This window comes from Phyllobates terribilis, unplaced genomic scaffold (assembly GCF_046119375.1).
Source record: "Phyllobates terribilis strain yellow unplaced genomic scaffold, ASM4611937v1 Scaffold_6__1_contigs__length_29720123, whole genome shotgun sequence".
Lineage (NCBI taxonomy): Eukaryota > Metazoa > Chordata > Amphibia > Anura > Dendrobatidae > Phyllobates > Phyllobates terribilis.
Window position 1 is genome coordinate 17067219 of NW_027362766.1, and position 24528 is coordinate 17091746.

The window sequence follows — 24528 nt, forward strand, 5'->3', positions numbered from 1 at the left end:
CAGGGCAGAGCAGAGCCGCTGGTGTGGAGGGGAAGCAGAGCAGGACAGAGCAGGGCAGAGTACAGCCGCAGGTGTGGAGGGGAAGCGGAGCAGAGCAGGGCAGAGCAGAGCTGCATGTGCGGAGGGGAAGCGGAGCAGAGCAGGGCAGAGCAGAGCCGCACATGCGGAGGAGAAGTGGAGCATGGCAGAGCAGAGCAGAGCCGCAGGTGCGGAGGGGAAGCGGAGAAGGGCAGAGCAGAGCAGAGCCGCAGGTGCGGAGGGGAAGCGGAGAAGGGCAGAGCAGGGCAGAGCAGAGCAGAACTGCAGGTGTGTAGGGGAAGCGGAGCAGGGCAGAGCAGAGCCACAGCTGTGAATGGGAAGTGCAGCATGGCAGAGCCGCAGGTGCAGAGGGGAAGTGGAGCAGGGCAGAGCAGAGCAGCAAGTGCACAGGGGAAGCGGAGCAGGGCAGAGCAGAGCAAAGCTGCAGGTGCATAGGGGAAGCGGAGCAGGGCAGAGCAGAGCCGCAGGTGTGGAGGGGAAACGGAGCAGAGCAGAGCCGCAGGTGTGGAGGGGAAGCGGAGCAGAGCAGAGCCTCAGGTGCGGACAGACAGGACAGGGCTCTGTTCACATGGAACAGACAGGGACAGGGAAACACAGGAAGATAGCAGAACACAGGAGGTAGATATGGAAGCAGGGAAACGGGACAAGCAGAACCAGATACACACAAGGTACTTGCTATGAAGTAGCGAGTGGACACAGAACTCACAAACAGAAGTACAGAGAAAAAGAGTAGGAGTTAGGTACTGGTTCAGACACTGCAGGAAAAGGGAAGGATCGGACATAGAGACAAACAGGTAACGGGCTAGGACACAGTTCAGACAGGAACTGACACAGGAACAAGATACAGGAACGAGCCTGGGCATTCAGCTCCCAGAATGGCAGAAATAGACTAGAAGTCACAGATACAGGTAACCGGGCCTGGGTATACAGCCCCCAGGGTGGCGGAAACAGACTAGATACAGGACAGGACCTGGCAACTCAGTTGCACAGACTACACTGAAAGAAAGTGTTGCTCAGGCCCCTCTCACTGGGTGGAGGAGGTTTAAGTATCCAGCGACTCACAGCAATAGGCTGGGGAAGCATTAGGACTGAGCATGCTGTAACTTTAAGAATCAAGAAGTTCCAGCACCGCCGCCCTAAGCCAGCAGACAAGAGACATGCACACAGCAAGTAGAGGAGTATAGTGCACAGCCTGGACTGGTAGGTAAGTTGGCGGTCTTGCATGGTTGGAGATGGTAAACCATGCCAGCACGCCGCCAGGGATGTTACACACTGTAGGGAATTGACCGAAGAATCATAGAATGATTGGTGGAGCAGAAAACAACCATGAGGCCTTTCTCTCATTTTTGGGGAGACACGTTTTGGTCTTTGCCATGGGGACCTCTCTATTTATGCTACCGCCATCTACTTTGCCCAAAACCTTCTGTGACTTGTTGGCTTTGTTTTTGGAAAGTATATTAATTTTCACCTTTGACATCATTGATGGAGTCTTGGATCTCCTTACAGCTCCTGTATTTGACCACACGCTCACGGTTCTCATTATAATTATCGGTCTTATATTTGTTTTCTTTATCATCTTCCCAGCAGGACAGAAGATGTAGGATCTTCTCTTTCTTTGATGACACCGATGTGTCTTCTACACAACATACAAGGAAAAGAATTCAGCAAATTTCACATACTGTAACAAGCAGGCTTGATGGAAATTGATCAAATCAATAGGGCTAATATTAAATACTAAAGGATCGAAAATTAATTCATGATACGGATCTTGAAAAAATGTAATGAAAGAAAATAGAACCTGAGGATCCAATGGATAAAAACTAACCATTAAAGGGGTTGTCCCCTTCCAGAACACTTTTGGGTATAAGATTCAGTAGTTGTGAAAAAAACACTGTTACTTACTAGTGTTGAGCGAGCACTAAAATGCTTGGGTGCTCGAAGCTCAGGCCGAGCTCGCCGTGATACTTGGGTGCTCGACCCGAGCAACGAGCCCAATGTTAGTCTATGGGAGACTCGAGCATTTTTGCGGTGGCACCCCCCGGCAGTCTTTTAAAAGCCTAACAAGTGCCCAAAACGATAGTGACAGTGCTCAAATGACATGGGGACAGCATGGGGATCGCCCCAGGAAGCATTTCTGACCCCCAGGTCACTGCTGTCAACAACGTGGTCAGAGGTATTAAGCCACTTTTACGGGCTCACAATAAAACGTTCAAAAACAAAACTGAAACTGCTTTCCTGTGAAATATGTTAAGGAACATTCTTTCCAGGGAAAAGACTTGTGTATAAGTTAAAATAAATGACCAAAAACAAAAATACTCCTCCACACCTTCGGCTATGTTCACAAGTAGCATTTTTATGCGTTTTTGCACTTTTGTATTGCTTTCAACTATGACAAATGCATTCACCGGGAAATGTCATTTTAACATTTTACAACCTTATCTGGCCATGTGCTTTGTGACACATGCATAAAGTGCTGAAAAGACATGGGAACAGCATGGGGAAGACCCCTGGAAGCATCTCTGACTCCCAGGTCACTGTCTAAAAGTGTGCCCATCATAAGTGATCCTTGCCGCATCAGAAGATGCAGACTTGCAACTATCCCCATGCAAGTTCTAGTCCCAGGGCAGTGCTCAATTGTACCTCCCCCATTCCTTGCAATACAAGCGCAAGTATGCAGCCTGCCACCCACCCACCCCCAGGCTGCAATACCATACTGCTTACTTGCTTGAACTTTAAATTGGGCCTTTTAGGCATGTGGAGGCGGAATCTGGCCACCACGTCATGGCTGTGTTGGCGGCCTTGAATCCATACTCAGTCCCCAGCCGCCCGGCGGCCGGGTGTCCATAAACGGTCCCCAGCCACCCCTATTTCTCCTTGGAACATCCCCCCACACACTTTTCTTAGCCCGGCCTGCTTTAGGCAGCATTGGATGAGCCCACCAGAGAACCAGACTCCTCCGGTGGGCCCTGACTTCTCCATCGGTGGAGTTGAGAGTGCCAAGGTGAGGAGCATGATGATGATGACAGAAGTTAGCATCTGCTATGTTTTCTTTTAATGCAAGTGTAAGTGTGCAGCCTGCCACCCACCCACCCCCAGACTGCAATTCCATACTGCTAGCTTGCACTTGAAATGGGGCCTTTTAGTTTGGAGGAGGCCGAAGCTGGCCACTACCTCATGGCTGCTTCGGCAGCGAGGTATCCATACTCAGTCCCCAGCCGCCCCTATTTGTCCTGGTGTGCCTTATAGATAAGATTAAGCGCGTATACCAAAACATTACCTGTGCCCTCCCCAGTGCATTTAGTGGGAAGGAGAGCCTATTCCGCTGTAGTGTGTGCATGCCAAACCCCTGTTCATGGTACATGCGAAGATGCCTCCCACCTTGCACCTGTCGTTGCAGACTTGCAACTATCCCCATTCAAGTCCTAGTCCCAGGGCAGTGTTCAATTGTACCTCTCCCATTCCTTGCAATGTAAGCGCAAGTATGCAGCCTGCCACCCGCCCACCCCCAGGCTGCAATAACATACTGCTTGCTTGCTTGCACTTTAAATTGGGCCTTTTAGGCATGTGGAGGCGGAATCTGGCCACCACGCCATGGCTGTGTCGGCGTCCTGGTATCCATACTCAGTCCCCAGCTGCCGGGTGGCCGGGTGTCCCCGCTTGCTCCCCAGCCTCCAGGGGGTGGCTGGGTGTCCATACTCGGTCCACAGCCACCCCTATTTGTCCCGGTAACCTTTCCCACACTTTTCTTAGCCTGGCCTGCTTTAGGGCAGCATTGGCCGAGCCCACCGGACTCTCAGACTCCTCCGGTGGGCCCTGGCTTCTCCATCAGGGGAGTTGAGAGTGCCAAGGTGAGAAGCATGATGAGGATGATAGAAGTTAGCATCTGCTTTGTTTTGTTGTAATGCAAGCGCATGTATGTAGTAGCGGCTAGGCCTGAGGTGGTCAGCGTTTTGGCGCATATCCTACCTCCTCCGAGGATTGCTGGATGTTTTCCCGCTACTATCCAAGTTCTATGACTCCCGTTAAAAAAAAGCTTCAGGTGATAAATGATGGATGAGGTAGTGGCAAAGGAGAAAGAGCAGGAGGAACAGGGACCATTCACATCAATATCAGGCCAGTCAACCAGATATGTCTTGTAGGATATGTTTCTGTAACAAAAGGAGCGGTTCGAATACACAGTTATAGGGCATACAGTGAGTGCAATGCCTACCAAAAATTTCGAGGCATTCCAATGCCCCTTGGAAATGACATGGAGGTCAGAGGGCGTTAACTAAACCTTTTTTTCCATTTATAGCAACTGGGTCTCCTGTGCACTGTTGGCCTAAGCAGTGAATGGAAGGCTTTCCAAAAATTATGAGGAACTGCAATGCCCCTTACAAGAGCCATGTGTGGCACGCCAGGGGTCTGGTCACCACAGTAATAGAGATATTACGTCGGAGAGCAAGTGGGAGGTTTCCTGGTCAGGATCCCTTAAACATGCAACATCCTCCTGCCCCAGTCCTGGGAGGGGAGAATTTTGCCCTTATAAACTGGATCTGGGGCGGGGTTGAGTGAGTCAGAGAACAGAGAACAGTCAGAGTCAGAGTGAGAGCAAGGGAAAGTAACAGCAAGGAGCTCTGTAGGAGCTAGGAGCTAAAGACCAGGTGCTGGAAGCTGAGCAGAGCTCGCCCTGGCAGAAGACAATAGGAACCGGACACAGGAGTCCGAGGCTGTGAGGACTTATATATCCAGCAGCAGAAACCAGCCGGCAGGGGATTTCAGGTCCTCTGGCCATAGAAGCCCGGAGGCTCAGTGACAAGCAAGGGACCAGCACTGCCGTCGTGGAGCGGAGGCTAACAGAAGGCCCCAAGTCACCAGCCATACGGGTGAGCACTACACGGTACACTCAGGGACGTGGGCTACTTCTACCCGCTTACAGCAAGGTAGCCAGGAAGAGTGCAGACATACGGGGAGACCTACAACTCCACCTGGCCAGGGGAACTCCTGCTTGATCACAGACTGACCAGGCCTCTTATGCTAGCCAGTACTCCCGGGAGGGTCTACCTTATAATCATCAGTAAAGACCCTGAACTGCACTGCAAAGACTCTGAGTCGTTCCTGCTGCGCTCGTGCACCATCACCCCCATCATCCACACTCACTGCCCTGAGGCTATACTCCTCCCGTGGGGAGTTATCCCATTCTCTGCTGCGCACACAACACCAGCCTCAGCGGTCTGCCTCGCAGCGGTGGTACTCCCTGACCGCAATCCACGGGTGGCGCAGTCGGACAATTAACCTCAAAACCTAACAAAGACTGCCACTGGTTTGACCAGCCTGAGCCACGGGACCGGGTCACAGCCACGGAGACTACAGACCCCAGAGACCCTGCACCGTGTATCCCACACACGTGTACACACGGCCCAGGGGGCGCGTCACATGCAGTACAGCATATTACAAACATAAGTCCCATTATTGGGGAGTGGGTCTCCCATAGTATTTACTTATGCCTTGCAAGCCAAAGCTGCCAAAAATTAGGACGGAGCAACTTGCAATGCCCCTTACAAGAGCCATGCAGTACAGCATATTACAAACATAAGTCCCATTATTGGGGAGTGGGTCTCCCATAGTATTTGCTTATGCCTTGCAAGCAAAAGCTGCCAAAAATTAGGACGGAGCAACTTGCAATGCCCCTTACAAGAGCCATGCAGTACAGCATATTACAAACATAAGTCCCATTATTGGGGAGTGGGTGTCCCATAGTATTTGCTTATGCCTTGCAAGCAAAAGCTGCCAAAAATTAGGACGGAGCAACTTGCAATGCCCCTTACAAGAGCCATGCAGTACAGCATATTACAAACATAAATCCCATTATTGGGGAGTGGGTGTCCCATAGTATTTGCTTATGCCTTGCAAGCAAAAGCTTCCAAAAATTAGGACGGAGCAACTTGCAATGCCCCTTACAAGAGCCATGCAGTACAGCATATTACAAACATAAATCCCATTATTGGGGAGTGGGTGTCCCATAGTATTTGCTTATGCCTTGCAAGCAAAAGCTGCCAAAAATTAGGACGGAGCAACTTGCAATGCCCCTTTACAAGAGCCATGCAGTACTGCATATTACAAACATAAGTCCCATTATTGGGGAGTGGGTCTCCCATAGTATTTGCTTATGCTTTCCAAGCAAAAGCTGCCAAAAATTAGGATGGAGCAACTTGCAATGCCCCTTACAAGAGCCATGCAGTACAGCATATTACAAACATAAGTCCCATTATTGGGGAGTGGATGTCCCATAGTATTTGCTTATGCCTTGCAAGCAAAAACTGCCAAAAATAAGGACGGAGGAACTTGCAATGCTGGCACCCTGGTGGTATAGTGGTGGTGGAGGCTGAGGATAAGGAGAAGAAGATAAAACAGCCGAAACGAGGAAGCGTATACCCATGTGTGGGTGTGAAGCGGAGCATGTGAATACACCTCCCGAAATAACACAGTGGATTTGACTTTATGTTACTCTGCTGTCATTTGGTGGTGATGAGAAGTCTGGCCCTATCCAGCCCTTGTTCATTTTGATAAGGTTCAGCTTGTCAGCATTGTCAGTTGACAGGCGAGTGCGCTTATCAGTTATAATTCCCCCAGCGGCACTAAAAACACGCTCCGATAACACGCTAGCGGCAGGGCAGGCCAGGACCTCCAAGGCGTACAGAGCGAGTTCATTCCAAGTGTCCAGCTTGTATACCCAATAATTAAAAGGCACAGAGGAATCACGGAGGACGCTGGTACGGTCGGCAAGGTACTCCCTCACCATCTTTTGAAACTTTCCACTCCTTGTGAGATTACCCCGCGCCTCAGGGCCTGTAAGCTGGGCGGGTGTCAGAAAACTGTCCCAGAACGTTGACAGTGTTCCCCTGCCTCTGCTGGATTGGAGTTGCATCTCTCTCGCCTGTACGCCTTGGTTGGGCAACGAACTGTGACCTCTGCCGCTAGCGTGTTCAGATGGGAATTTTTTTAAGAGTTCTGCAGCAAGGGCCTTCTGGTACTGCCCCATTTTTGTAGACATCTCCACCTCAAGAATAAGAGAGTGAAAGTTCTCCTTGTAGCGGGGGTCTACAAGTGTCACCAACCAGTAATGACTGTCACCCAACATTTTGACAACGCGAGGGTCACGGTTAAGGCAGCGTAACATAATGTCAGCCATGCGTGCCATACTGGTAACGGGCAAGATTTCCATGTCCTCACCAAGATGACGACTGACCATGCTCTCCTCCTCCTCCTCTTCCTCCTCCGCCCTGTCCTCTGGCCACCCATGCTGAACCAACGGTATGACACTTGTACAGGTACTACCGTCTACAACGCATGATAGCAGCTCCTGTTCTTCCTCCTCCTCCTCCTCTCCCTCATTGTCCCCCAATGCACGTTGGGATGAGATGAGGCTGGGCTGTGTGTAATCGCCCGCTACGGCTTCTTGATCCATCTCATCATACTCTGGCTGCAATGCCTCCTCTTTAATTCTCTGCAGAGAGCATTGCAAAAGACAGACAAGTAAGATGCTGACACTAATGATGGCGTCATCGCCACTCACCATCTTGGTGGCCTCCTCAAAGTTTGTCAGGATGGTACATATGTCAGACATCCAGGTCCACTCCTGAGGTCTTATGTGTGGAGTCTGACCTGAATATCGACGGCCTTGTTGCAGCTGGTACTCCACAACTGCTCTCTTCTGCTCAGAAATCCTTTGCAACATGTGGAGGGTAGAGTTCCAATGTGTGGGGACATCACACACCAGTCGGTGTGCCGGAAGCTGCAAACACTGCTGCAACACAGCAAGGGCGGCGGAAGCTGTAGCCGACTTGTGAAAATGAGCTGACAGGCGGCGTACTTTCACGAGCAGATCTGGCAACTCGGGGTACGATTTAAGAAACCGCTGAACCACGAGGTTAAGCACATGAGCCAGGCATGGTACGTGTGTGATCTCACCTCGCCTCAGAGCCGCCACCAGGTTACGGCCATTGTCACACACGACCATGCCGGGATGTAGGTGCAGCGGTCTCAGCCACAGATCTGCCTGCTCTTTCACAGCTGTCCACAACTCACAAGCAGTGTGAGGTTTATCACCTAAGCTTATGAGTTTCAGCACAGCCTGTTGCCGCTTGGCGGAGGCAGTACTGCAATGCTTCCAGCTTGTAACTGATGTGGTGATATCTGAGATGGAGGCTGAACATGAAGAGGAGGAGGAGGAGGAGGATGAGCAGGAGCTGTACACTGTGGGGGCAACTCTGACTGACATAATGCCCGCAATCCTCAGTGTGGGGAGGATGTGTTCGGTCCCAAAGTCCGACTGGGTCCCGCTTCCACTATGTTTACCCAGTGTGCCGTCAGAGAGATGTACCGTCCCTGGCCACAAGCACTTGTCCACGTGTCCGTTTTCAGGTGGACTCTCCCAGTAACTGCGTTGTTGAGGGAACGGCAGATGCTTTGGGACACGTGCTTGTGTAGTGCGGGGATGGCACACCGGGCAAAATAGTGTCGGCTGGGGACCGAGTACCGAGGGACGGCCACCGCCATAAGATTGCGGAAGGATTCCGTCTCCACCAGCCTAAAAGGCAGCATTTCCAACGCAAGCAGTCATGAAATGTGCGAATTTAGGACTGTGGCCTGTGGGGCGTAAGCTGCGAATTTCCGCTTTCGTTCAAAGGTCTGGGATATGGACAATTGAACGCTGCGGTGGGACGTGGACGTGGACGTTGATGCTGTTTCTTGAGAAACTGCCATAACTAGTGAAGACTGAGAGGAGGGGGCATCTTTACATGCAGTATGGACAGGGGATTGCCTTGCACACACAACAGGGGGTTCTATTGCACGCACAACAGTGGAAGAAGCAGTGGTGACACCCGCTGACACTGGTCGTGGGCCCTGGGTTTCGCCCCACAAAGTCGGGTGCTTTGCTGCCATGTGCCTGATCATGCTGGTGGTGGTCAGGCTGGTAGTTTTGTCACCCCTGCTGATGCTGGCATGGCAGGTGGAACATATGGCCTTTTTGGGGTTAACAGCAGAGTCTTTAAAAAAATTCCAGACTCTGGAAGACCTACCGCTTGTACTGGCAACGTCCCTCGTGTTGGTGTTACGGGGAACGGTTGCCTGCCTTCTGTCTGCGGCCACCACACTGCTTCTTCCTGCCTGTTGGGGTACTCTGCCTCCCTCCCCCTGTGTGCTGCTGGCCTCACTCTGCATGTCCTCCTATTACGTTGGATCAGTTACTAGATCATCCACCACCTCCTCCTCTTCCACTTGCGTACCACGATCCTCCTCCTCACTTCCTGGCAATTGTGTCTCGTCATCGTCCACCTCTTGTGACAGATTGCCAACGTCGACTTCCTGTGGCCGTGGCTGTTCAAATATTTGGGCATCGCAACATGGGATCTCCTCTTCCACCACTTCAAGCGTATCAGGCGAGGGGCCCAAATATGGAAATGGACCAGTGAACAGCTCTTCAGAGTGTCCAAGTGTGGGATCACTTGCTGTCTGACGACACTCGGCATGGTGGGAGGAAGGAGCATCAGGGTGAGGAGGAGTATGCGGTCGAGACTCACGGCTACTAAGAGTTGACCGTGTGGAAGACAGACCAAAGGTGGTGGTGCCCAGGTAACAGGAAGCATTATCTGCTATCCAATTAATAACCTGTTCACACTGATCAGTTCTCAATACTGGTGTTGTTCTGTGCTTCCCTAGTAATTCGGTCAAGAAGTGGGAGCGAGAAGATGTGGCTGTTGGTTGTGGCACATTTTCATCTTGGCCACGGTCCCGTCCTCTGCACGAACCATCACCAGAACGTCCACTGCCACGTCCCTTGCCACGCGCCTTGCCCATTGTAAATGAAGTAAAATAGCTTACACTTGCACTATCAATGGAAAAAGGGTAATAAAGAGTAGATTAGAACCGTGGAAGAGGAAAACCACAGTTATTGTTTACTGGGGTATACCACACTTTTTTAAATAGAGATATTTGCGGCTGAACAGTGAGCAACACACTCAAACTGCTTTTTTTTTTGATACCAAAGGCCCAAAACTGGATAGTACAGCGATTTGACCCGTGGAACTGCGAAACCACACTGGGATGTCGGGCCTACACAAGACTATTTTCAACAGATATATTTTTGTGTCACAACAGTCATGAGACACTACTGTTTTTCTTTACGGAAAAAAATACCAAAAGCTAAATAATAGAGATTTTTTACCGTGGGATGGCAAAACCATAGTTATTGTTTACTGGGGTATACCACACTTTTTTAAATAGAGATATTTGCGGCTGAACACTGAGCGACACACTCAAACTGCTTTTTTTTTAGATACCAAAGGCCCAAAACTGGATAGTACAGCGATTTGACCCGTGGAACTGCGAAACCACACTGGGATGTCGGGCCTACACAAGACTATTTTCAACAGATATATTTTTGTGTCACAACAGTCAGGAGACACTACTGTTTTTCTTTACGGAAAAAGCTACCAAAAGCTGAATAACAGAGATTTTTTACCGTGGGATTGCAAAACCACAGTTATTGTTTACTAGGGTATACCACACTTTTTCAAATAGAGATATTTGCGGCTGAACAGTGAGCGACACACTCAAACTGCTTTTTTTTTAGATACCAAAGGCCCAAAACTGGATAGTACAGCGATTTGACCCATGGGACTGCGAAACCACACTGGGATGTCGGGCCTACACAAGACTATTTTCAACAGATATATTTTTGTGTCACAACAGTCAGGAGACACTACTGTTTTTCTTTACGGAAAAAACTACCAAAACCTGAATAATAGAGATTTTTTACCGTTAGACCCCTGATGAAGCCACGTGTAGTGGCGACACGCATTGGGCACTGAATGCCCACCTGCTTCATCCCAGCATAGGATTTTGTGCTCAGGGAGGTGATTGATCATAGCGCTATTATGTGCAGGAGGGATACTTACAGCATGAAAGGGTTTTGTATTTATTTATACCCTGAAGAGTACTTTTTGTGGTATGTGAGTATATAGTATTTGTCAGCTCAGATATTCTATATGGGCTTCATTTATTTTTGGGACTCTTTGTATTTTTCAATATATACTCTGCTGTAGTAGGCACATATTTCCCTCTTCATCTTTCTGGACTATAGTACACCTCCTTGAATACTAATGTCAGGCAGTCATAACTAATTTGCATGTGTACGATATTGATCACCAGGGATAATACTGGCACTTGTTGTATTATGGTACTGCTTGTTCTGTTGTAACTAAGGATGTTTTTTTGGAGCAGGTGGGCTTCAAATTAGTGGGTAACCCCACTATATTGATTTTACTTGTGTTTTAGCTATTTGGGTTTTTTGACGTTGCTTGTATGTATTTATATTTGTAATGAATAAAATTTATTGTCACTTATTATAACGTTTGATAATTTATTGAAGTATTGCTGGGTGATCACTGCTTCATAGCACACCTCTTTTCCCTTTTTTCAAGAGATTTTTTACCGTGGGATGGCAAAACCACAGTTATTGTTTACTGGGGTATACCACACTTTTTTAAATAGAGATATTTGCGGCTGAACAGTGAGTGACACACTCAAACTGCTTTTTTTTAGATACCAAAGGCCCAAAACTGGATAGTACAGCGATTTGACCCGTGGAACTGCGAAACTACACTGGGATGTCGGGCCTACACAAGACTATTTTCAACAGATATATTTTTGTGTCACAACAGTCAGGAGACACTACTGTTTTTCTTTACGGAAAATATACCGAAACCTGAATAATAGAGATTTTTTACCGTGGGATGGCAAAACCACAGTTATTGTTTACTGGCGTATACCACACTTTTTTAAATAGAGATATTTGCAGCTGAACAGTGAGCGACACACTCAAACTGCTTTTTTTTTAGATACTAAAGGCCCAAAACTGGATAGTACAGCGATTTGACCCATGGGACTGCGAAACCACACTGGGTTGTCGGGCCTACACAAGACTATTTTCAACAGATATATTTTTGTGTCACAACAGTCAGGAGACACTACTGTTTTTCTTTACGGAAAATATACCGAAACCTGAATAATAGAGATTTTTTACCGTGGGATGGCAAAACCACAGTTATTGTTTACTGGCGTATACCACACTTTTTTAAATAGAGATATTTGCGGCTGAACAGTGAGCGACACACTCAAACTGCTTTTTTTTTAGATACCAAAGGCCCAAAACTGGATAGTACAGCGATTTGACCCGTGGAACTGCGAAACCACACTGGGATGTCGGGCCTACACAAGACTATTTTCAACAGATATATTTTTGTGTCACAACAGTCAGGAGACACTACCATTTTTCTTTACGGAAAATATACCAAAACCTGAATAATAGAGATTTTTTACCATGGGATGGCAAAACCACAGTTATTGTTTACTGGGGTTTACCCCACTTTTTTAAATAGAGATATTTGCGGCTGAACAGTGAGCGACACACTCAAACTGCTTTTTATTTAGATACCAAAGGCCCAAAACTGGATAGTACAGCGATTTGACCCATGGAACTGCGAAACCACACTGGGATGTCGGGCCTACACAAGACTATTTTCAACAGATATATTTTTGTGTCACAACAGTCAGGAGACACTACCATTTTTCTTTACGGAAAATATACCAAAACCTGAATAATAGAGATTTTTTACCATGGGATGGCAAAACCACAGTTATTGTTTACTGGGGTTTACCCCACTTTTTTAAATAGAGATATTTGCGGCTGAACACTGAGCGACACACTCAAACTGCTTTTTTTTTAGATACCAAAGGCTCAAAACTGGATAGTACAGCGATTTGACCCATGGAACTGCGAAACCACACTGGGATGTCGGGCCTACACAAGACTATTTTCAACAGATATATTTTTGTGTCACAACAGTCAGGAGACACTACTGTTTTTCTTTACGGAAAAAACTACGAAAAGCTGAATAATAGAGATTTTTTACCGTGGGATGGCAAAACCATAGTTATTGTTTACTGGGGTATACCACACTTTTTTAAATAGAGATATTTGCGGCTCAACAGTGAGCGACACACTCAAACTGCTTTTTATTTAGATACCAAAGGCCCAAAACTGGATAGTACAGCGATTTGACCCGTGGAACTGCGAAACCACACTGGGATGTCGGGCCTACACAAGACTATTTTCAACAGATATATTTTTGTGTCACAACAGTCAGGAGACACTACTGTTTTTCTTTACGGAAAAAACTACCAAAAGCTGAATAACAGAGATTTTTTACCGTGGGATGGCAAAACCACAGTTATTGTTTACTAGGGTATACCACACTTTTTTAAATAGAGATATTTGCGGCTGAACAGTGAGCGACACACTCAAACTGCTTTTTTTTTAGTTACCAAAGGCCCAAAACTGGATAGTTCAGCGATTTGACCCGTGGAACTGCGAAACCACACTGGGATGTCGGGCCAACACAAGACTATTTTCAACAGATATATTTTTGTGTCACAACAGTCAGGAGACACTACTGTTTTTCTTTACGGAAAAAACTACCAAAACCTGAATAATAGAGATTTTTTACCGTTAGACCCCTGATGAAGCCACGTGTAGTGGCGACACGCGTTGGGCACTGAATGCCCGCCTGCTTCATCCCAGCATAGGATTTTGTGCTCAGGGAGGTGATTGTTCGTAGCGCTATTATGTGCAGGAGGAATACTTACAGCATGAAAGGGTTTTGTATTTATTTATACCCTGAATAGTACTTTTTGTGGTATGTGAGTATATAGTATTTGTCAGCTCAGATATTCTATATGGGCTTCATTTATTTTTGGGACTCTTTGTATTTTTCAATATATACTCTGCTGTAGTAGGCACATATTTCCCTCTTCATCTTTCTGGACTATAGTACACCTCCTTGAATACTAATGTCAGGCAGTCATAACTAATATGCATGTGTACGATATTGATCACCAGGGATAATACTGGCACTTGTTGTATTATGGTACTGCTTGTTCTGTTGTAACTAGGGATGTTTTTTTGGAGCAGGTGGGCTTCAAATTAGTGGGTAACCCCACTATATTGATTTTACTTGTGTTTTAGCTATTTGGGTTTTTTGACGTTGTTTGTATGTATTTATATTTGTAATGAATAAAATTTATTGTCACTTATTATAACGTTTGATAATTTATTGAAGTATTGCTGGGTGATCACTGCTTCATAGCACACCTCTTTTCCCTTTTTTCAAGAGATTTTTTACCGTGGGATGGCAAAACCACAGTTATTGTTTACTGGGGTATACCACACTTTTTTAAATAGAGATATTTGCGGCTGAACAGTGAGCGACACACTCAAACTGCTTTTTTTTAGATACCAAAGGCTCAAAACTGGATAGTACAGCGATTTGACCCGTGGAACTGCGAAACTACACTGGGATGTCGGGCCTACACAAGACTATTTTCAACAGATATATTTTTGTGTCACAACAGTCAGGAGACACTACTGTTTTTCTTTACGGAAAATATACCGAAACCTGAATAATAGAGATTTTTTACCGTGGGATGGCAAAACCACAGTTATTGTTTACTGGCGTATACCACACTTTTTTAAATAGAGATATTTGCGGCTGAACAGTGAGCGACACACTCAAACTGCTTTTTTTTTAGATACCAAAGGCCCAAAACTGGATAGTACAGCGATTTGACCCATGGGACTGCGAAACCACACTGGGATGTCGGGCCTACACAAGACTATTTTCAACAGATATATTTTTGTGTCACAACAGTCAGGAGACACTACTGTTTTTCTTCACGGAAAATATACCGAAACCTGAATAATAGAGATTTTTTACCGTGGGATGGCAAAACCACAGTTATTGTTTACTGGCGTATACCACACTTTTTAAATAGAGATATTTGCGGCTGAACAGTGAGCGACACACTCAAACTGCTTTTTTTTTTAGATACCAAAGGCCCAAAACTGGATAGTACAGCGATTTGACCCGTGGAACTGCGAAACCACACTGGGATGTCGGGCCTACACAAGACTATTTTCAACAGATATATTTTTGTGTCACAACAGTCATGAGACACTACTGTTTTTCTTTACGGAAAAAAATACCAAAAGCTGAATAATAGAGACTTTTTACCGTGGGATGGCAAAACCATAGTTATTGTTTACTGGGGTATACCACACTTTTTTAAATAGAGATATTTGCGGCTGAACACTGAGCGACACACTCAAACTGCTTTTTTTTTAGATACCAAAGGCCCAAAACTGGATAGTACAGCGATTTGACCCGTGGAACTGCGAAACCACACTGGGATGTCGGGCCTACACAAGACTATTTTCAACAGATATATTTTTGTGTCACAACAGTCAGGAGACACTACTGTTTTTCTTTACGGAAAAAACTACCAAAAGCTGAATAACAGAGATTTTTTTCCGTGGGATGGCAAAACCACAGTTATTGTTTACTAGGGTATACCACACTTTTTTAAATAGAGATATTTGCGGCTGAACAGTGAGCGACACACTCAAACTGCTTTTTTTTTAGATACCAAAGGCCCAAAACTGGATAGTTCAGCGATTTGACCCGTGGAACTGCGAAACCACACTGGGATGTCGGGCCTACACAAGACTATTTTCAACAGATATATTTTTGTGTCACAACAGTCAGGAGACACTACTGTTTTTCTTTACGGAAAAAACTACCAAAACCTGAATAATAGAGATTTTTTACCGTTAGACCCCTGATGAAGCCACGTGTAGTGGCGACACGCGTTGGGCACTGAATGCCCGCCTGCTTCATCCCAGCATAGGATTTTGTGCTCAGGGAGGTGATTGATCGTAGCGCTATTATGTGCAGGAGGGATACTTACAGCATGAAAGGGTTTTGTATTTATTTATACCCTGAATAGTACTTTTTGTGGTATGTGAGTATATAGTATTTGTCAGCTCAGATATTCTATATGGGCTTCATTTATTTTTGGGACTCTTTGTATTTTTCAATATATACTCTGCTGTAGTAGGCACATATTTCCCTCTTCATCTTTCTGGACTATAGTACACCTCCTTGAATACTAATGTCAGGCAGTCATAACTAATTTGCATGTGTACGATATTGATCACCAGGGATAATACTGGCACTTGTTGTATTATGGTACTGCTTGTTCTGTTGTAACTAGGGATGTTTTTTTGGAGCAGGTGGGCTTCAAATTAGTGGGTAACCCCACTATATTGATTTTACTTGTGTTTTAGCTATTTGGGTTTTTTGACGTTGCTTGTATGTATTTATATTTGTAATGAATAAAATTTATTGTCACTTATTATAACGTTTGATAATTTATTGAAGTATTGCTGGGTGATCACTGCTTCATAGCACACCTCTTTTCCCTTTTTTCAAGAGATTTTTTACCGTGGGATGGCAAAACCACAGTTATTGTTTACTGGGGTATACCACACTTTTTTAAATAGAGATATTTGCGGCTGAACAGTGAGCGACACACTCAAACTGCTTTTTTTTTAGATACCAAAGGCCCAAAACTGGATAGTACAGCGATTTGACCCGTGGAACTGCGAAACTACACTGGGATGTCGGGCCTACACAAGACTATTTTCAACAGATATATTTTTGTGTCACAACAGTCAGGAGACACTACTGTTTTTCTTTACGGAAAATATACCGAAACCTGAATAATAGAGATTTTTTACCGTGGGATGGCAAAACCACAGTTATTGTTTACTGGCGTATACCACACTTTTTTAAATAGAGATATTTGCAGCTGAACAGTGAGCGACACACTCAAACTGCTTTTTTTTTAGATACCAAAGGCCCAAAACTGGATAGTACAGCGATTTGACCCATGGAACTGCGAAACCACACTGGGATGTCGGGCCTACACAAGACTATTTTCAACAGATATATTTTTGTGTCACAACAGTCAGGAGACACTACTCTTTTTCTTTACGGAAAATATACCGAAACCTGAATAATAGAGATTTTTTACCGTGGGATGGCAAAACCACAGTTATTGTTTACTGGCGTATACCACACTTTTTTAAATAGAGATATTTGCGGCTGAACAGTGAGCGACACACTCAAACTGCTTTTTTTTTAGATACCAAAGGCCCAAAACTGGATAGTACAGCGATTTGACCCGTGGAACTGCGAAACCACACTGGGATGTCGGGCCTACACAAGACTATTTTCAACAGATATATTTTTGTGTCACAACAGTCAGGAGACACTACCATTTTTCTTTACGGAAAATATACCAAAACCTGAATAATAGAGATTTTTTACCGTGGGATGGCAAAACCACAGTTATTGTTTACTGGGGTTTACCCCACTTTTTTAAATAGAGATATTTGCGGCTGAACAGTGAGCGACACACTCAAACTGCTTTTTTTTTAGATACCAAAGGCTCAAAACTGGATAGTACAGCGATTTGACCCATGGAACTACGAAACCACACTGGGATGTCGGGCCTACACAAGACTATTTTCAACAGATATATTTTTGTTTCACAACAGTCAGGAGACACTACTGTTTTTCTTTACGGAAAAAACTACCAAAAGCTGAATAATAGAGATTTTTTACCGTGGGATGGCAAAACCACAGTTATTGTTTACTGGGGTATACCACACTTTTTTAAATAGAGATATTTGCGGCTGAACAGTGAGCGACACACTCAAACTGCTTTTTATTTAGATACCAAAGGCCCAAAACTGGATAGTACAGCGATTTGACCCGTGGAACTGCGAAACCACACTGGGATGTCGGGCCTACACAAGACTATTTTCAACAGATATATTTTTGTGTCACAACAGTCAGGAGACACTACCATTTTTCTTTACGGAAAATATACCAAAACCTGAATAATAGAGATTTTTTACCATGGGATGGCAAAACCACAGTTATTGTTTACTGGGGTTTACCCCACTTTTTTAAATAGAGATATTTGCGGCTGAACAGTGAGCGACACACTCAAACTGCTTTTTATTTAGATACCAAAGGCCCAAAACTCGATAGTACAGCGATTTGACCCATGGAACTGCGAAACCACACTGGGATGTCGGGCCTACACAAGACTATTTTCAACAGATATATTTTTGTGTCACAACAGTCAGGAGACACTACTGTTTTTCTTTACGGAAAATATACCAAAACCTGAATAATAGAGATTTTTTACCATGGGATGGCAAAACCACAGTTATTGTTTACTGGGGTTTAACCCACTTTTTTAAATAGAGATATTTGCGGCTGAACAGTGAGCGACACACTCAAACTGCTTTTTTTTTAGATACCAAAGGCTCAAAACTGGATAGTACAGCGATTTGACCCATGGAACTGCGAAACCACATTGGGATGTCGGGCCTACACAAGACTATTTTCAACAGATATATTTTTGTGTCACAACAGTCAGGAGACACTACTGTTTTTCTTTACGGAAAAAACTACCAAAACCTGAATAATAGAGATTTTTTACCGTTAGACCCCTGATGAAGCCACGTGTAGTGGCGACACGCGTTGGGCACTGAATGCCCGCCTGCTTCATCCCAGCATAGGATTTTGTGCTCAGGGAGGTGATTGATCGTAGCGCTATTATGTGCAGGAGGGATACTTACAGCATGAAAGGGTTTTGTATTTATTTATACCCTGAATAGTACTTTTTGTGGTATGTGAGTATATAGTATTTGTCAGCTCAGATATTCTATATGGGCTTCATTTATTTTTGGGACTCTTTGTATTTTTCAATATATACTCTGCTGTAGTAGGCACATATTTCCCTCTTCATCTTTCTGGACTATAGTACACCTCCTTGAATACTAATGTCAGGCAGTCATAACTAATTTGCATGTGTACGATATTGATCACCAGGGATAATACTGGCACTTGTTGTATTATGGTACTGCTTGTTCTGTTGTAACTAGGGATGTTTTTTTGGAGCAGGTGGGCTTCAAATTAGTGGGTAACCCCACTATATTGATTTTACTTGTGTTTTAGCTATTTGGGTTTTTTGACGTTGTTTGTATGTATTTATATTTGTAATGAATAAAATTTATTGTCACTTATTATAACGTTTGATAATTTATTGAAGTATTGCTGGGTGATCACTGCTTCATAGCACACCTCTTTTCCCTTTTTTCAAGAGATTTTTTACCGTGGGATGGCAAAACCACAGTTATTGTTTACTGGGGTATACCACACTTTTTTAAATAGAGATATTTGCGGCTGAACAGTGAGCGACACACTCAAACTGCTTTTTTTTAGATACCAAAGGCCCAAAACTGGATAGTACAGCGATTTGACCCGTGGAACTGCGAAACTACACTGGGATGTCGGGCCTACACAAGACTATTTTCAACAGATATATTTTTGTGTCACAACAGTCAGGAGACACTACTGTTTTTCTTTACGGAAAATATACCGAAACCTGAATAATAGAGATTTTTTACCGTGGGATGGCAAAACCACAGTTATTGTTTACTGGGGTATACCACACTTTTTTAAATAGAGATATTTGCGGCTGAACAGTGAGCGACACACTCAAACTGCTTTTTTTTTAGATACCAAAGGCCCAAAACTGGATAGTACAGCGATTTGACCCGTGGAACTGCGAAACCACACTGGGATGTCGGGCCTACACAAGACTATTTTCAACAGATATATTTTTGTGTCACAACAGTCAGGAGACACTACCATTTTTCTTTACGGAAAATATACCAAAACCTGAATAATAGAGATTTTTTACCGTGGGATGGCAAAACCACAGTTATTGTTTACTGGGGTTTACCCCACTTTTTTAAATAGAGATATTTGCGGCTGAACAGTGAGCGACACACTCAAACTGCTTTTTTTTTAGATACCAAAGGCTCAAAACTGGATAGTACAGCGATTTGACCCGTGGAACTGCGAAACCACACTGGGATGTCGGGCCTACACAAGACTATTTTCAACAGATATATTTTTGTGTCACAACAGTCAGGAGACACTACTGTTTTCTTTACGGAAAATATACCAAAACCTGAATAATAGAGATTTTTACCGTGGGATGGCAAAACCAGTTATTGTTTACCGGGGTATACCAGACTTATTTAAATATATAGATTTGCGGCTGAACAGTGAGCGACATACTCAAACTGTTTTTTTTTTAGATACAAATGGCCCAAAATGGATAATAAAGAGGTTTGAACCGTGGAAGTGCAAAACCACACTTCTGTTTCTCTAGCCTACACCAGACTATTTTCAACAGTTATATTTGTGTCTGAAAAATCAGAGACACGCTTTTTTTTGGGGGGGGGGGGGACACACCAAAAGGTTAATAAGACAGGTATTTGTACAGTGTGAAGGAGGGAAAAAAAAGGAGGATTTAGATAAAAAAAAAAGGATTTTTCCTGGCCCCCGACACCTGTTGCTAAGTCCAGCAATTTCAGCAACAGGAGCACACAGGACTGTAATGCAGCGTTTGCTGGTATAACCACTGCGTTTCCTATACAGCCTGCCTGCCTGCCTGCCTGCCTGGTATCTGGGATGGATATTAGTCCTGAGAAGGACTGTTTGTTTGTTCTCGCAGCCTTTACAGACCCTACACTAACTATTTTGCAGTTTATATCTCTCCCTAAATCAGCAGTGCTGTCCCTACACTGTCTAATCCGGAGCGACTGTGTCCAAGATGGCGGCGCCCCGTTTTAAATACTCGAGGTGACGCTGTGCGGCCAGCCAATCACTGTAATGCCCACAAACAACATGGCTGCAGCATTACAGTGACTGGCTGGCAATCCCTGCATGTTCATTGGCTCTGTATAGAGCGCCAAACATGCAGGGCGGAGACCTGAGCTCCCGCCCGAGTAACCCGGAAATGCTCGGTGCTCGCCGAACATCCCGAGTAGCGTGATGCTTGGGCGAGTACCGAGCAGTGTCGAGCATGTTCACTCAACACTATTACTTACCCTTCTTAGGTCCAATACCTGCTCTACACCGCTGCCCCAGTCTGTATGGATTGTTAGCAGTGTTGACAATGCTGTAGCCAATCAGTAAGCTCAACAGCTCTTGCAGTCTGTGTGGCTCGAGCTGCCGAGCTTTGTGACTAGCAGCAGCGCTCTTGACATATTAGCACTACAGATGTAGCAGTGGAAAGCCCAGGAGGGGAAATAATACTCGGTCTGTTTTTTAGAATACCAAAGCTTATACCAAATAGTTTACTGAAAGTGGGCACTCCCTTTAAAGAGGACATGGAACTAGGTGAAAAGTGTCCAGTTTTTGTTTTTAGTTTATTTCCGCTACATTCCTGAGTAATTCGGTGTTTGCCTTTTTTAAATCCGCCATACGGTTCCAGAGATATGGGGGTTATTATTAGGTGCTAACGTTTACAAGGGGGTGTAGATCAGAGAACAACCTGAAGAGACGCCCCAGAGGATCCTGTAGGCCTCGCCCCAACTTTAAAAAGACCATAACGATTTGCACAAAATATAAATGTCCATATCTCTGGAACCGTATGGTGGATTTAAAAAAAAAAAAAAAAAAATCTGAATAATAGAAGAATCGAGGGAGCAGCAGGAGCAAACGAAGGACAAAAACTGTGTAGTCACTAGGGTCAACGGAGATAAGAAACCAACTGTAAAAGTTATCTACTTATACACATTGATTAGGATTAATTCTGAACAAGGATGCAATAGTCTGTACTCACTGCAGAAAGTCGCGTCTTGTGTAGTAGCTGAGCTCTGTATCACTTGCAGCAGCATTATCACCGGCATTATCATCTTGACCCTAAGACACAAATAGAGAACCTTCTATACAAAAACAACCAAGCTGTGGCCCCCAGGTTGTCAGCACTACAGCTCCCAGCATGACAACTGCTTTTAAACTCAGTGGTGTTTCATTTCTCACGTTCCATGGTTGTCCCCAATACTCTCACGCGTACTCACCAACCGTCATGAGTTTGCCTACCCCAAAATCCAAGTTGGCAAAATGAACATTCGCATCAGTGCCAATTTTAGGGAAGTTTCCAAGTGTTCATGGGAGGGTTTCTTAAACTTTACAACTTTGCTGCTCTAAATGTTGTAAAGTATGTTCCACCTCATTCAGTCATTGGTCAAAGAGTTAAAGGGTAACTAAACTTTCATTTTTGTAATACTTTTGTCCAGTGTGGAAACTTATGTCATAGCTTTTCATGCAGGACACAATATATTAAAAAAAAAAAAAAAAAAAAAAGTTTTGCATCTATAAATGTTTTAGAATGTGTTATAGTTAAAGGGAATCTATCACCAGGCTTTTTCTGCTCATAGGGGCAGAGACCCTGATTCCAGCATTGTATCACTTAGTGGGCTGTTAGCTGCAGTTTTAATAAAATCCCTGTTTTCTCTGCTGCAGATTTACCAATTCTCTGAATGCTGAGCCCCGTCTAACCCCACCCACACCACTGATTGGCTGCTTTCTGTGTACACTGTGCATAGGCAGAAAGCTGCCAATCAATGGTGGCAGCATGGCTTGACTACCTGGCAGCAGGTTTACTAGTCCTCTAGTGATAATCTCTTGCTGATAAAATAGTCATTTTTTTCAAAACCACAAAAAGCAGCCCAATAAGTGACACATTACTAGAATCAGGGTCTCTGCTCCTACATCATATGCTGCTCTGAGATTAGGTAACAAAAACATGCTGACAGATTCCCTTTAAATAAGTAATCACTAATTTAAGCCCCATAAATAATAATAGTAAAAAAAAAAATAATAATAATAAAAATGAAAACATGTTACCCACACAAAATAATTATTATGTAACAGTTTAAAAAAACATACATTTTTATTTTGTTTTTGTTGTAATCTCCCATACCAAAATGCTAATTGTGTGCCCCATGTTGATAATCCTGTTGAAAAATGCTAAAATGAAGCTCTTAAGTGGCCATGGTAAGGAAAAATAGCTTCTCTTGGAATAAGAAGAGGCAAAAACAGAAAATCCCTCCGACGTTTGTGTATGATTCTGACATGACGCAGTAACGAGCCCTATACCTGCCGCATCGTTACATGCTGCAGCCGGTGGACCCAGGCTCTTACCTCTTATGGTCCATCTTCCTTCTTGCTTCAGGCGAAGTCTGGAGAAATATGTGCGATGGAGGCTGATCATGAAGATATTTAAATGATGCTGTAATCTTGTCGTCCATGCAATGTTGGGGGGAGGTCGTAAACTCAGAACAGATGTAGGTTGTTGTTTTTTTTTTGTTCTGTTTTAAAGTGTTCGAAGCTGTATATTTCACTGTTTTATGGCCCTCTGTTGTACATTGGTTTGGTTATCCTGCATAGTAATGCCAGGCTGTGGCCTTGTGCTAACTGGCTAATTACTCAGTGTGGCCAACTGGTGCTTGATTCTAGCAGACATTTCAATTCATATATATTCAGCTCTGGCTCAGGATAGCACGCTTGCAGGGTCACGCGTGCAACAGACTTTAAGTGCTTTTAATAAGCAGTTATACAATGGCAGCTGGACAGGAGACAGGTAAGGTGCATAAGATATTCATACAAACATTCTTCTTGGTCAGTCGGACTGCATTATGCATTGGTAATATCAATCTGCTTCTTATTTGTTTCAACTTCTGCTTTCTCACAACTCACCAGCCCTTTAACACATTCTGTGCACTGTCTCCATATCCACCCCTCCCTTCTCCCCTCTCCCATGTACAACACTGAGGCCTTATTGACTTTTCTCACCCACTCCAAGCCATCCACTACCTCCATACAGCACTCAAAACGTTCATACAAATCTTTGCACCACCTGCTCTTTCTCTTTTTTTCTCCATCTCCTAGTTGCTGGCGACATCTCCCCCAACCCTGGGCCTCCCTCCACTAGCATACACTACTCTCCTCCAGCTGCATATAGAAACCCTGCTAATCTTATTAACATTCAGAGCATGCCCTCTCCTATTGCTTTCCACTGTACTCTCTGAAACGCAATGGTCTGTGTGTAACAAACTAACTTAGCTTAGCTTAGCTTGAAAAGGTACAAAGGAGGGCAACAAAATTAATAAAGGGAATGGAGGGACTGCAATACCCAGAGAGATTGGCAAAACTAGAACTATTCAGCCTGGAAAAGAGAAGGTTGAGGGGGGACATAATAAATGTGTACAAATATGTTAGGGGACAGTATAGAGATCTTGCCCGGGATTTGTTCAAAAGGAGGGATATTACAGTAACAAGAGGGCACTCACTAAGACTGGAAGAGAAAAGGTTTCAGCACCAGCATAGGAAGGGGTTCTTTACGGTAAGAGCAGTGAGAATATGGAATTCACTGAGTGAGGAGACGGTAATGTCGGATTCACTACACCAATTCAAGCGGGGACTGGATGCATTTCTAGATACCAGGCAGATTTCAGCATATACTTAAAAATAAAATAAAATAGTAGGTTGATACAGGGATTTATTCTGACTGCTGGTTTCAGAGTCGGGAGGGAATTTTTCCTCAGGTGAAGATTGGCCAAATCATTTGGGGTTTTTGCCCTCCTCTGGATCAACTTTAGCAATTACAGAA

The 24528-nt window shown here is 44.6% G+C and overlaps 1 protein-coding gene across 1 annotated transcript in view; it reads right to left on the bottom strand.

Annotated features, from left to right (window-relative positions):
• LOC141152752 (intelectin-1-like) overlaps positions 1 to 23188 on the bottom strand; it is a 38063-nt gene extending 14875 nt beyond the window's left edge. Inside the window, exons 1-3 of the mRNA XM_073637397.1 lie at positions 23061 to 23188; positions 21697 to 21776; positions 1508 to 1675 (exon numbers count right to left, since the gene is read on the bottom strand). Of these exons, the coding sequence (XP_073493498.1) occupies positions 1508 to 1675; positions 21697 to 21776; positions 23061 to 23167 (355 nt within the window). The 5' untranslated portion in view covers positions 23168 to 23188. The remainder of the gene's footprint in view (positions 1 to 1507; positions 1676 to 21696; positions 21777 to 23060) is intronic.
• Positions 23189 to 24528: the final 1340 nt, after the last annotated feature.